General features: G+C 45.3%; 1 protein-coding gene across 1 annotated transcript; it reads right to left on the reverse strand.

Annotated features, from left to right (window-relative positions):
• Nucleotides 1-1467: 1467 nt before the first annotated feature.
• Nucleotides 1468-14204, reverse strand: irs2b (insulin receptor substrate 2b). The gene is made up of 2 exons (XM_005457863.4): nucleotides 10501-14204; nucleotides 1468-3918 (listed from the first exon to the last, which is right to left on the reverse strand). Exons 1-2 carry the CDS (start codon nucleotides 13823-13825, stop codon nucleotides 3914-3916), a joined length of 3330 nt encoding a protein of 1109 aa, XP_005457920.1. The 5' UTR covers nucleotides 13826-14204; the 3' UTR covers nucleotides 1468-3913.
• Nucleotides 14205-15007: the final 803 nt, after the last annotated feature.

Below are 15007 nucleotides of genomic sequence, written 5' to 3' on the forward strand. Positions count from 1 at the left end.
ACTGTATTTTTGTTCTTTTTTTTGTCTATGTTGACATGAAAATATGTTGCATGTTGGCGAAAGATGGTCACATGAACCAGTTAAAGTCTGACCGTTGTGGGGGACACATCCACAAATGGCCACAAACTGTGCAAGCTTTTAAAATCACCCACACACGACCACTAATGCAGCGGTGGTGTCCCGGACAGCTTTCCGGAAGCGAGCCATTTCCTGTGGAGCGGCAGCAGGTCCCTGCCCATAAGCCTGATGACTCCCTGGGGTAACTGGATATTTTATGTTAGTCATATGGACCTATTGATTGTTGAACAAACATGCTGCCTCAACTCCAGCTGATACGTACGCTTATTCACATGCACCCGCAGGGCAAGTATGCAGATGATATTCACAAACAAGTTCATTGACTTTGCATTATCTTACTGTAACTGGGATTTGCATACCTTTATCTTGGATGCACGTGCCAGTTTCCCGCATTGCTGCGAGGTTTTCTTCCGCCTTCAGCGTTTCCAACACACAGCAATAAAAGCCTGACTGTTTTTATTTCCCCTCTCCTTCTCACCTGTGACAACATGACTCTTGTGACAGCAAAGAACAGAGGAGAAAGACAGAGGGACAATTGGCCTGCAGCTTTACGCTTTATCCCTTCTTTACTATTTAATGAGATAAAGTACAGTCTTTAATTAAACGTTAGGAGCAAGTCAAGCAAGAGGGAGAACAGGAGCAATGAGCACTTCGGTGATGGATGAGATTTGGTTTACAGGGAATAGTGTATGTCACACTTTGGTCTCTAGGATTTTGCTCTCATTAGCCTCGTAGCCTCTGCTTATGCTGCTGGGACGAGAGATCTACCTTCAGGCTATCGTTCTGTTTCTGCCTCTCTCTGTCTACCTGTGCATTTCTCTGTAACCCGCCCCTTCTTTTGAGCTTTTTGACTTGCTCTGCAAACATGTCATATCCCTACAACTGCACAAACAACCACCCCTTCCCTTCCAGACACACGACTAGTCACAGTAGACAATCAGACCTATTTCTCAGCATTAATTACCCATTTAATTAGCAAATCTTTGAGAATGTATAATCTGATAGCATATGGCTGAGGGTGAGAAATCTTTCTTTTACCACTGTGTCATTCATCCCCTCCCAGTTCCAGGGGGGCTGTTTCAACATGCTGGTCTAATTACCATAGCTGGGGGTGGGGACTGGGAGGCAAGCATAGAAAAACAATAACAATGCTAATGCTGGAGGCAACACCAGATTAGGCCTACACCCAGTTTCTGACTCAGTCTTTCTCAATAACAAGCAAGGATTTACACACACTCAGAGAACATAAGGGAAGAAGTGAGATACACAGTATCCACTCTTCACTTTTCTCATTTATAATGAGCTTTTCCTGCTAAACTGGCAGGAGACATCCGCGCAGACAAGCGCTTATTCATGCAGGGTGTGAAAGAGAACAGCAACAGAGAGAAATAGCTTTCTTAAATATTATTTATTGCATGTGTCTATAAAGAATCAGCACAGTCTAAAGCAATGAACTAAGTTTAAATTATCATTTAGTAGTATCACAATGTGCATGATATGAAATATTTACAATGAAAAGCCACAGCAGGGTAAGCCATTGCCCATATCGTAACCTTTAGATGCTGAATTAAAAACTGGAAACATTATCCAAATGCAAAAAACACTGCTCAAAACACCAACAGGCTCGATTAGCAAAAACAAGCAGGAAAAAGTTTCCGTTTCAAAATCGAAGGAAAAAAATGTACAAACAGCAAAAATTTGAATTAAGGTTTAACAAACATTATTAACAGTATTTATACATTTGGTTCGTCCTTGTAAACTAATTTCTTTTTAAAAGTGTAAATATTGCATATAAGCCATTTGTGGTGTACCTAAGTATCAAGAATTAATTATGTCAAGTATTATTGATTTCTTTAAAATCTTTTTTTTTCTTGTTTTTGTTTTTTAGAATTACAGCATTAGAAAATGTCGTCATAGTGGCATCCGCTTTACAAGACCATCCCATATCGGTTTTTAAAAAAAAAATCAAAAATCAAAACCAAACCATACTGGTTAGCGTTATAACTTAATTAGTGCTTCTGTTGTGTCAGAAAGTTCACTCAAATATTTAACTATGTACATTAAAAACAACATAAGTTATTTAACTTAACACTCAAAGTTTCTCAGCATTTGCTTACACGTTTTCGATGTAACGCTGCGCTATTTACAGTATATAGGCAAAGGTTAAGTACCTGTGAGTTCAGATAAATAATAAGATACTTCCCCTGGTTTCTTTCGTTTATTCGGCTTGTGTCTGTGTTGTAGTTCCCATTCGGTACCTCTGCATGTTTCACTGTTGCTGTTGTTGTGTTTGTCGGGTTGCGCGCTCCCAGTCTCGGAACACAGCATGTACTACATTCAGTGTGTCCTGTGTTACAATCTAGACAAGTTTGTAAATGCAAGACCATGCAGTGGAGGCCATGGATTCAAGCTATTGAGTGGCTTTTTGAACAGCCAGTTAGACTGAGTCCTGCAGCAGTCCTGCATGCACCACATTGCTCAGTGCTGCCTGGCGTGGTGTGACAGAGCTCCACAATGAGGCATCAGGTGAGAAAATGTGAGACACTGGGCTGTCCAGTCGCTCTGTATAAATAACTTCAAACATTCACGTTTCAGTCCCTTGTCCTGACAGGTGTGCAGGATATTTTAGGTGAACGGCGGGTGAGTTGGTGTAGTGTTTAAAAGGTGCTGAGACTCTTACTCAGACAGGCCACAGATCACATGATCAGGTCCAGGTGGACCTGGCTCATGCTGCAGTTACATTTGTCACAGCTGCATGCATTTGCAATGCAATGTCACCTATTTCTCTAACATCCTCCAAGTATTATTTTAGTGTGTATGAATCCTCCATTTAAAGGTACAATAATAAATATATTACTCTGGATTTCTAATACATAATCTAGTCATAAATGTGGGGAGAGAGGGAACTTAATCTCAGAGAGGTCGTCTCTCATTCGGCTCTAATGAACATTCAGTCTCTGTGATGATCAGTTAAATCTTTGATATACTGCGTGTTTAGAGGTCCAACCTAAAAAAAAAAGAAAAGAAAATCCATCAGGTGGGGGCTGATGGCTGGAGTAAGGCTTTGGATCGGTGACTTTTTAAAAAACATTCACCTTTGAAAATAAATATTTTATATATATATAGAATTCTACTGTGTAACTTGGTGCTGAGGTAGGGTTTATTTGTTTTTTAGCAAATGTTACCTTTGATTTTAAATATGTTCATAAATGCCGTCTCTTTTTGCAGTACAATCTGTTTACAAATTCTCACACATTTCAATGAATGCATACACCCATACACGATAAATAAATAAATACATGTCATCTGTATGCATGAAGGGTTTTGCGTGCATGTTTGCGCACGCATGCTCTCCAAGTTTGGTTCACAGGTTTTCAGGTGTGAATGACTGGCAACTACTGGTTGAAGCCATTAGAAAGCCAGTTGAAATTGTATAATTGATAATAACAATACCAGCGATGAACATAATATACTGCAGGCTGACGTACCTAGACACATAGTTACCTAACTATGCTTAGAATTGAAAGTCGGTTGTTAGTTTTCTGTTTGTTTGTTTGTTTAAATCTAGCACTACAGCAGCAATGGCACCAGAATGTTTAGGTGCCACAAAAAAGGAGGGAGGGTCAAATGTCCGTGTTTCCATGGCGATGGCCGTCCCCGTAACCCCCAGAGGCGGCAGAAGGGTCAAAGGACATGGGCTACAGCGCAAGGTCCAGCTGTCGCTCTGGCGACCTCGGCATCTGGCTGAAGTGAAATCCTACATTCACAGGAAGAAGAGGAGGAGGAGGAGGAGGAGGAGGAGGGGGGGGGGCAAGTTGGGAAGACCCATCAGCCTTCATTCTGAAAGCAGAAGAAGAAGAAGAAAAGACAGTTAGTTTCTTATCATGTAATTTGTAGAAATGAAATGAAATATAAGTAAATAAGATTTCCAAGTCAATATTCCCCTCAGAAACTTAATTTAAGCGTGTACATACAGTATGCATCATTTATTATGTAGGACAGAACAATCGAGGGGAGGGGAAGGTCACTCTGCTACCAAGTAAGGAATGAGTGCTCTTCAAGAGGCCTGCTTTCGTGTATGAGTATGTGTGTCTGTGTGTGTATTCCTCAGCTGGTAGACACTCAAGTGGCAGGTGCTTTTACGGCAGGGGAAAAAAAAGGGAAAGTGGCATTTAGCACTGTGCAGCTGAAACAGGGGCGTCTCCAGTGATGGCAAACGTCACGCCAACAACACTCCCACACACTAACAAACAGGTATTCTTAATTGCTCCCACACATACCGCAGCTATATACTTTCAAATACCATGAACCCAGAGTCTTTGAGAGTGTTGCTTTTCTCCCAGTGGAAAGCTGCACTGACCCTTGCCCCTGTGTACATGTTTGTGAGGTTTCATTTGCATGCAGAGCTATCAAATAGGAGCGGAAGTCTTGGCTGGGTGACCCGCACACACACGCAGAGACACACACACACACACGCAGTCTGTGGCTGCATTTCTTCCCTCATTTGCTGTCTCCCCTCTCTCTCTTCCCCAGTCGTGAACAAGAGCCGTTTTCACAAAGCTGGATGTGATCGTCATTCTCTAAAACAAACCTTTCATTCAGCCCTTGCAGCCCCCCTCCTCAGCTATTCTCACCGTAAACAGGCACACGTCTGTTCTGGGCTTTTTTCCCCTATACATACTGGCTATAAATGTAAATTGATGCTGATCCTGATGTCCAATCAAAAGCTTTAAAAAAAAAAAAAAAACTAAACTGGAAATGCCAGGGCACCTTTACTGCTGCTCGGGGACGTCTGTGATGCAAAACTGTGGAACCACTGAGTTCATTTGAATAACAGAGGAGATGATTTCACTCTTGAGGCTACCTGGTGCTGAGCGAGCTCTGTGTCTTTATCGCCACGGGTGTCAGAGGCAGAATACAGTGGAAAGGCCGTGTTGGGAAGGGGTGGAAAAAACACAGTAACAGAATCAACCTGACAGAGAGGAACGGGAATGCAGTGAGGTCATGGGACCGATGGACCATAACAGTCAAGTGTGTGTGCGTGTATATGTGTGTGTGTCTGTTTCTGGAGGGGCTGGGCCAGTCGACGGCCTGTATAGGCAGGCACATAGGTGAGAATGACTGAGATCTGCCGGGAAGGAGTGTTGAATCACTAACAGCTCAGATTAGCAACCAGGTGTAGCCATGAACATAAACACACTTCCTTGTTTGTGGACAATCCTGCAAGTGCATATAGGGACTGCGCAAACACACATTTTCTGTTCGAAACACACCATTTAAATAGAATCTGAGTGAAGAAAGCGTGGGTGGGCAGGAAGATTTGGGGAGGGGGATGTTATTGAGAGAAGAGGACAGAGGTCTAATGGGGGAATGAACCCAATGGCTTCTACCCCTCCTCTTTTTGGAGCACAGACACACATTCCTCCGCCCCTCCCAACAACTCTTGTCTGTGCCCCCTGTCCCAACCCACACACACACACACACACACACACACACACACACACAAGCACATACACGCACACACACACACGTAGACTTGGGCTCTGTTCATTATTTATTTAGTTCTCACAGGCTAAATTTAGCTATGCTCCATTCAGGGATAAGACACACACACATACACACAGGCATGTATTAGCAGCCTCCTCTCTAGAGCTTCAGAGTCAGAGTAAACAAGTTACTCTGACTGTAACCACCACAGACTTGAGTAGCTTGATGTTGTCAATGAGATAAATGAACAGGCTTTAAAGGGAACTACTCCAACTGCAACTCTGAGCAACATTCAAGAGAAAGGAAGCGGACTGCAAACTGCTGTTTTCGCTTTTATCGTGGGGTAGACTGGAAACGAACCTGCAGACAAACAAGGAGAGATCAGCAGGCTCAGATCTGCTCTGTTTACATTCCTGCCCTGCTACCTCCTCTCTAATCTTCAGTGAACAAACACTGAGTGACTGACTTCACCTCTGACCTCCCACACCTTCATCTCACCAGCTAAACAACAACAAAAAAAAAGAAAAACAATGCTCAGCTGCAATCCAGCTGACTCACTATTGCATACAGAGCTATGGCGTTCCTCATCGTGTCGCATTATCCACTTGCAGCAGTTCACACGGATTATTGATTAATCTGGCAATTAGTTCCTCAGTAAATCATTTGGTCTACAAAAAAAGGTGGAGGGGAAAAAACTCCAGAAGCAAATCAGTTTCCCTAAGCTCCTCTGACACATTTGGATGTTTTGCTTAGTATGTCAAAAATGCAAAACCATTCAGTTTACGGTTACCTCGAATAAAATAATAATAATAATAATGATAATAATGAACAAATCCTCACAGCTGAGAATATGAAACTATGTGTTTGTGAATTATTTCAACTGCTTAGTTATAAAAGCACCAGAAAAAAAGCTTATATAATTAAGCTTTTTAAAACATAACAAAACTTAGTGTATGACTATCAGCTCTACAGAAGAGCATTAATAAAGCAAGTGGGGAGGTCAGAAAGTTGGGAAAGAGTTCATGAGGAGCCGGTCTGCTTATGACTGAAAAAAAAGGGTATAATTAGCTAGCAGCCAAGACTAAACTCACTTAATATGCTTTGTGGGTATAATTACGATAAAATGTCCACTCACAGTCACAGTGTCTCTTCCTCTACATTAAAAAAAACAACAAAAAACCAAGCTACTAAACAATGCCTAATCCTGACGTGAATGTAATCCTTCTTACCTCCAAGCTAAAATGAGGATACGGGAGGTTAACTTTGTTTTCATCTAGCGCTAGAACATCCCGCCCTAGTTTGCTCAAAGAGTTATGTATCAGACAGCCTGGAGCGCTGTTCATGAGTGTCTGTGTGCGTATGTGCGTGGGGAGGGGATGGGAGGAGTGTACAGGACAGGTGAGGACAGAGACTCTGGGTTCCTCAAAATGCTGCGTGGAGCCAAAAACCCGAGTAAAGCTATTCTCTGTGCACTTTCTACAGGAAACGCTTTATGTATATGATGATTCTCAATTAATTTGATCAACAACAACAAAAATGTCAGACATGAAGATGTCATACTTTTCCACCAGCTCATAAACATAACTGAGGCCTAAGGCTATAACTGTTTATTATTTTTATGACTAACTCTTCTGTCTCATAGTGAAAACAGTCACCACTGTTTCCCAGAGCCACACATGACGTTTTTAAATGCACTGGAATTAACAAAAAAAGCCATAAAAGTCGTAAAAAAACAGCAGTATTTATGTAATGGATTTCCCCCGAGCAGCAAGAGAAGTAAAGTGTCTTGTCAGCTGCTCTACTCAGACATGATTAGCTAATTTTTTTAGTGCATTGTTAGGTAATCCTTTATGGCCTTCAGCAATCAGACACGGCCCACTGAGGTCGCAAAACAACAGGAAAAACAAAAGGCCTGTGAACGCACCAATATGGAGAAGGTGTGTGGCGTGGGGTGTCACATGATTACTGAAAACAAAAACAATGCTTGAAGAGAGGAAGAAGGGATTTGGGTTGGGGGAGGGATGCATTGGATGAGGGGGGGGGGGGGGGGTTGGTGGCTCCTTGAGAGTGCTTGGCCACGCCCACAACCTTCTCCTGTAGCCGTCGTAGCAGATGGCAGCCAGTCATTAGCGTATTGTCACTCTCCTCTGAAGGGCCAGATAACCAGTGAGCACTGCTTGGCGAGGCAGGTGCAAACCCCCTGACCCCACACCCACACCCAACCCCTCCACCATCTGCTGATGCCTGTGTGTGTGTGTGTGTGTGTGTGTACGCACATGGGAGAGGCACACAAAGTCAAAATGTGTGTGTCTGTATTTTGGGGGGATGCAGGGGGGTCTGGGCCCACAAATGGAAAGCGTGAATCTTTCTCTGCTGTCTGCATTCATGCAAGACTGCTTACAGTCAGAGAGACAAGCACTCGATAAATGAGGACAGGGTAGGGAAAAGAAGATGGCAGGCGGATAATAAAGAGGCTTTTATAGTGATATGATAAGTGGCAGTGTAGATACTCTAAAAGTAGATATGAGGATGAGCCAAATAAAAGGAGTAAAAAAAAGGAGTGCACGTGCCTCTCTTTTTCTTTAGATTAGTGGTAATGCTCCGGTAACATCCCCCACTCACAAAAACTAGCCCAAAGTTCAAGAAGCTGACACTTGCCCAAAGCTTGCACTGAAAGCCATGCAACACACTGCGCCACTACCACCCCATTCACTCTCTCTCGCTCCCTCTGTAACACTTGAAATACACAGACTCAACTGAGCCATATTTTAGGATTTTCATACAGAAAGTCAAGATCTTCTTGCATTTTTATAACGTCCTCCCTCCCCTTCACACCACAGTGCCAAATGAGGTGATTTCGTAATGTACCTGTGACAGCGTGATATACAAGCGGGAATGCAAACTATGGTTCACTCAGTGATAAGATGAGAATGTGGTAAAGCCTGCCATCTTGTAGTAAACAGACGGGCCCTATTTTTCCTCTCGTATCGGAATGTTATGTATTTGGATGCGAGTATCAACAACTTTCCTCGCTGTTGTAGCCACATGTACTAAAGTTACCAAAGCAAAGGCCAGCGGCTGCTTGTTGGGAAGGCACTGATCTTTCTATCATTCAGCATTTTTCTTCCATTCTTCCCTCTCACCCACTCTCTGCCTTCTGCCAGCAGCTCAATAGTCCATTTTGCTCTACATGAAAAACAAAACAAGTCAACCATCCATCACCATTGTTCTTTCACCTCCCTCCTTCCTCCACCCCTGCTCCTCTAGCCTTGCACCAAGGGTAAAAAAAAAAAAAAAAAAAAAAAAAAAATTCCCGGAACATAAACGTACCAGATCACAGCGAATTCTCACGTATACCTGTGGGTGCCTCAGGTGCACACGAGTCACATGTGTTCAGACAAGTCTCCTGTGTAAAAAAGAAACAAAAACAAACAAACAAACAAAAAAAAAACCCCAACAGCTCATTGGACGATTTGTGAAGTTGCTCATAATGAAAAAAAGAGCCCCTCCCCTCCCGATTTCATCCCAGCAGGTTGGAAAAACAAGTGAGCATTCACCTCTCCCAGCAACCTTTGCACACTGCCCACATTCCAGTCCTGAAACCCAGTACCTGACAATTGATAAACAACTGACTCACTTGTTTTTCTGGGGAACCCGATGACTTGCACCGAGCTCCACACTGGCTGCGCTCTCACAGCATGAGAGCCAGCTGAGACAAAGAGACAACTTAGTTGTGAAACCACAAACAGCAATTAAACTCTTGTATTTCACCATCAGGAACACTGACTCCTGAGTCACTATGATCTCAACACTGTGTATTTTCTTTAGAAACAACAGCAACTTCTGACATGTCCCTGCCATGTCATCCATCCGTGTAAATAATATTTTCATAACAACTCTTCTCCTTCAACTCAACGATTTTGCTGCTTATTCACACACGGCTCTCTGAGGTCTGTGCAACACACCGTTTCAGATTTACCAACAGCAAGTGCTTTTTGCCGCCTTCGAGCAGCTTCCATAGAGGCATCATGTGTAGCGCTGCATGCGTCACTGAATCAGATCAGATGTTTTTTTGAAACACTGACGCGGTGCAAAACTGCGTCACTGAGAGGGAACCAGGACAGACCATTCACATAAACGGAACAGCAAACGTGAAGGCAGATAACCATAAGTTTTTAAAATAAAAGCATTTCAAAAAAAGCAACGATGCAGAAAGATTCAATTTTAATAAAGGGGAGTTTGCGTCCTCTGGGACGTGGGGAGGGGAGGGAGACAAGGAGGCAACATGTTCCACAGAATGTGTTTGTTATTCGGCATGCCCCACCGCTTTTATTCAACCGTCTAATTCAGGGCTTTTATTTGAGAGAAAATACCCCACAGTTTTAAAAACAGGATCAACATCACACAGCCTCGAGATTTGTCAGCGTGTCCTGGGTGTGACAAGTAGGTGACTAATCCTGTCTAAACATTACAGCCTACACCCAACAAGCAATGTTGACAACTAGTTTGCTTCTCTAAGCTACTGTAGTTTACTACACCGGATTACATAAGTCTGTAGGCTGTTATCTCGGATATTGCAGTGATGGTCAGTCACAATTATATGGCCACATAAGAGCTTTCAAGAAAAATAAACAGTGTCAGCTTTTTAAGTCGCAGTGGAAACGACAAACTGACAGCAAGGGGCAGACACACAGACGCTCCTGCAGACAAACCATTGAGGCTGTTTTTGTTCTCTAGAGGTAATTATTATCAACTTTGGGACTGAAAACGAGCCCAGAAGTGTTGCAAACAACATTACGTGTGGCCTATCTCTGCAGAGTACACAGTTGCCCTGAGGCGGATCTCTATCCTACTCCAACCCTGACGCCACTCCCTTCATGAATGAAAATGCACTGAATGAATGAGTGTGTGTGGGACATGTGTGACAATGCTCACCTTTCACAGCAGCAGCAGTAGTCTCCTTAAATCCCAGGCTGGCATAGGGGCTAGAGTTGAAACCATTCAGGCCCCCCTTGCATCCACAGGCTGTCTTGAACCTCAGGAGATCATCACAGCCCCCTAACCGGCATCCCCCAAGGTTTCCCTCCATCAAGTTTAAGGCAATGTAGTTAAGTCCATTTTGATAGCCAGCTGACGTTTCCCTGCACATGGGACTGCTGTACTCCTCACCGAGTCCTTCAGAGCTACGAACTGTGCGAGATACGTTCTCCACAGAGGCAGAGCTGTGCCGTTTAGTGTCACTGGCAAAGGATGGGCACACGGGTGTGACAGTGGTGGTGGAAGAGAAGGTCTCAGAACTGTGACGACGACGTCCATGAGGGTCAGCCCGGATAACTTTGGCCCCCCTGTGTGGATCTACAACGGTAACAGATAATGAAGGACCTCCCTTGAGAAAAGATTCCACAGGCACAGGGGGCACCACATCTACTATGCTGCTCTCAAGGCTGAGTCTCTGGACACAAGCAGTAGGGCTGGTCGGGCGGGGAGTTGTGCATAGAGCAGGTAAAGGGTCAGGAGGACTAAAGGTCATCTCAGTGTAGTCGTCACTGACTGGACCAGGCTGACACTTAAGGCTTCCTTGCTGTGGAAGAGGATACTCCTCTACAACACCCCTCTTCTTTGCCTGTCCCTCTGTGCTTTTATCTTCCTCCACCTCCTCCTCTTCAACTCCCTGTGTTTCCTGCTGAGTGATAACTAGACTATGGCATGTCAACAGTTCAGCTGTGTCTGTACAGTTAGTTTGGTGTGATCCCTGCTGAACCGTGGAGCTGACATCAATATTAGCATAGCCTGAGAGTGACCGGGATCCCGTCTCTGCGGTTACAGAGGACTCAGGGCTCTTTGACTCTGTGGTTGCGTTGTGGTTAACACTGCTAAAGTCTATGTTAATGTATTCTCCGGGGCTGCGTGGCTCTGAAGGAAGAGGGTGTTCACTCATGCATGGTAGTGTTTTGAGGGATTCCAAAGCCAGACGGGTAGGCCGACAGACCCTACTCCGGTGTACCAGACCTCCATCTATCCAAGCCACTCTGAGAGGAGATGGAGTAGAAGATGGAGTGGCTGGTCTTGCCACAGTGCCATTGGTTGCAGAGTTTCCTGAAGAGATAGGACAGTAGTTGGATTCCTCTTCTATCCGTTGTCTCTGTAAACTCATCACCACATACTGATCTGTGTCAGTGGACCCACTGCGCTGCAAATGTCCTTTAAGTGATCTTGGTAGAGAACTGCAAGAATAAGGCTGCCTGTGGCTTGGCGGGAGGCTGGGATCTCCTGTAGGACTTAGAATATAATCTGGGGGTGTAAGAGACACCTGTGTGTCAACAGGAGACATATTCAGGTATTCTCCATTGGTGAGCTTCCCATCGTTGCTGTCCACTGACATCTTAGTTGCACACCACATGGGCATGTAGCCACTGTCCTCCAGAGAAACACCCCCAGGGGAGTGTATGCGCGGGGCCAGCCCCATTGAGGAGGATTTTATATGAGGGTTGATGATTTGCTTTGGAGCAGATACACACATAGGGCTCATGGGCATGTAGGGGTCATCCTTAGACCCGGGTGTCAGAGGAGCCACGCCAGGCATCATGGGCATATAGCCACTGTCGCCTTGGTGACCATTTGAAGCAATCTGAACATCTCTGTAATCCTCCAGACTTATCCCTTTAGGAGACGCGGTGTGACACCTGCGAGAAGACTGACTTCCACTGGTGTATGTTGCCCTCATAAGCGTATACTCATCCAGGGAGGCTGAAGATACTTGGGGGGGACCCCTCTGCTGACGGGGCGTGGTGAGGGAGTATGTGCGCTTTCGATACACCTTGTCAAACTCTGGTAACCACCGGTAACCATTCTGATTCTGACGCTCCATTACCATGTAGCCGTCAAGCTCACTGCCATCCCGGGAAGGGGGGGTGTCTGCTTTGAGGGACTCCGGAGTGTTGCTGCGGAGAGTAAGCGGTAACCTGAGGTCTCGTGCCTCCGCAGGGCTAGAGCCAAATTCCTCACATGATATAAAGCCAGCATCACTGGGAGAGCCTGAGAAGGATGCACTGCAGCTGGAGGGGCGAGGGGCACCGCTGTCTTGGCAGGAAGATGCATGGCCTGGACAAGCAGTGGTCACAGGTGGAGAAGGAGACAGAGGCATAGACATGGACTTACTATGCTGGAGGGTGGAAGATTCAAACGTCAGAGAAGGGCGTGCAGTAATGGTATGAGATCTGCTCAGCAGGGTCCTGTGGACCCCTGGGCTAAGGGGGCTCCCGGTGACTGACATAGTGCGTGCCATGGTGCCGTCGCCCTCGCTCGCAGTGCGTAATCGACACGAGGAGCATTTGCTCACAGGAGAGGTCGCAGCCATGCTGTCAGTACGCGACCGCCGGGGAAGCCCGGTCTGACTCGGGGGTAGATTATTCAGGTGCCTCCGCGTGGGTACAGAGATGGGGTTTGTACCAGATGACTGGCTTTTGCTGCGCGGGCGGAATTCCGACAGCTCCTTCATGGCTTTCATGGCCTCCAAAATAGTTTCGTGAATGTTTTGAGCCACCACAGAGTCATCCGCCTGCATCCACAGCTCCCCCGGACCCGTGGATGCAGATCGGCCAACCTCTATGAAGAAAAAGCTGTCAGAGTGGCCGCACCTCCGGATATTCATCAGCTGCAAGATGACTGAGGCAACATCAGAGTTAAGCTTAACGAAGCTGATAGTCCGGCTGGAGAGACACAGCCTGTACACCCCTGTCAAATTTCGGCTCTGTCCGAGACCTTTAGATTTTAGATTTACTTGCCATACCTCCTTGTAGGCGGCGGTCACCGGTGTTATTACACCGTAGCTCGACTCGTCGTAGCCAACCAGCGAGGACGCAGAGTTAGACGCCGAGCCGTCATATACTTTCCCCTCTGCCATTAAATCCGTCAGCACCCGGTACCAGCTCTCCTGTTCCTGCTCGTTTTCCGTCGCCAAGGCAAAATACTCATCCTTGGTATAAAGAGCAATAAGATATTTGTATTTTGCGTCCGCTCTCTTGCTGATATTGAGACAGCAGTCCAGAGGGATGACTCTCTTCGGGGCCGATTTATTTTTCCATTTCTTCTCGCTCTCGTAGTATTCCAACCGGGCAGGGAAACCTTCGCTCGGCTCCTTTAAAACAAAAAAGCGCTTATGTCCGTGTTTCTGCTTTTTCAGGTATCCGCATTTCTTGATGCCGTTGTTCGCGTTACTGGCCAATAACGACTGATCACCGGCGTTCGGCGGACTCGCCATTCTCGCGTCCTCCTCTTATCAGACACAATGCTTCCGTTCCCTTTAGTTGTAAAAGAAACGACGCGCTTTCTTTTAATCCTCTACTTCCAGAGCCGGTTTCACGTTCATTCGTCTTCTCCCACAGCCGAGCGATAAATAACACATGTCTGCTGGTGTCCGGGCCGAAGAGGGTGAAACAACATGTGACGATCTACACATCCAGCTCCGGTTTTAAAAAAAAGAAGGGAAAGGAGACGAAAAAAATACGCACTCACCAACGGTGGGCGGTGCGCACTCAGCTCATTGGGTTTATTGGTGGAAAAGGAATGAATGCTGGAGTGAGAAAGGAAAGAGAGCGAGAGCGAGAGAGCCCTCCTACTATCACTGCCCTCTTCCGACTCATTTGCGTGTAGTCAGTTAGGACTGTAGCTTTATTTATAGCATCCCTATTCCTATGATCCATCGTTTGGCTTTAGTGTACGTTTTTTTTTAGCAGGATATAGCCCGGTCCCAACTACTCAAACGAGATGTCCCCGATTCACAAAGCCATCATTTGCGTCATTTAAGGCGTTACGGGGTGGATTACGAAAAATATAACCTGAGTATAGATCAGTTATATGCACAGAACGAATATATGACGCGTAACTGGTTTTATACACGTATAATTTACAGGTATTGTTTCACTGTCGGAAATTTTCTTACCATGGGTGTTTGTTTTTTCTCTCTCACTACACTTTGACCATATTTTAACTCTAGAGGGAGTCATTCCAGTGTTCTCCAACTGGTAAACAAGCATCACCTAGTCGACTCTGCAGCTCTGGCACATGAATTTAATATTCCCCCTGAGCCGTCCAGCCAGAACAGCCCGCATTCACAGTGTAAGCGGGATATTCTCCCGGTCCCCCCTCCCTCCCTTTTTTTTTTACTCTTAAGCGAAAGCACCCAATTCTTCGTGCGGAATAACTAGTACAAGAAATGACAAGGATGACACAGAGTGCAGTGTGTTTTATTGCATAACGCGGTCGCCTGCTGATTTATTCATGTTTGCCAGAGCTGCTCAGTTACAATATGTTTGGGGGGTTTTTTTGTATTTTGGTGTTTTTTGTTTTGTTTTTTGTTTTTTACTGCTTCATCTTTGTGTTTGTCTTCCCCCATTCAGAAACAGAGCGTGGCGGTGTGAAAACAGTTATTCTGGGTGAACAT

Source organism: Oreochromis niloticus, linkage group LG16 (assembly GCF_001858045.2).
Source record: "Oreochromis niloticus isolate F11D_XX linkage group LG16, O_niloticus_UMD_NMBU, whole genome shotgun sequence".
Lineage (NCBI taxonomy): Eukaryota > Metazoa > Chordata > Actinopteri > Cichliformes > Cichlidae > Oreochromis > Oreochromis niloticus.

Excerpts from the sequence above, each read along its gene's own strand:
- irs2b (XM_005457863.4), bottom strand. The coding sequence starts at position 13,825 with ATGGCGAGTCCGCCGAACGCCGGTGATCAGTCGTTATTGGCCAGTAAC.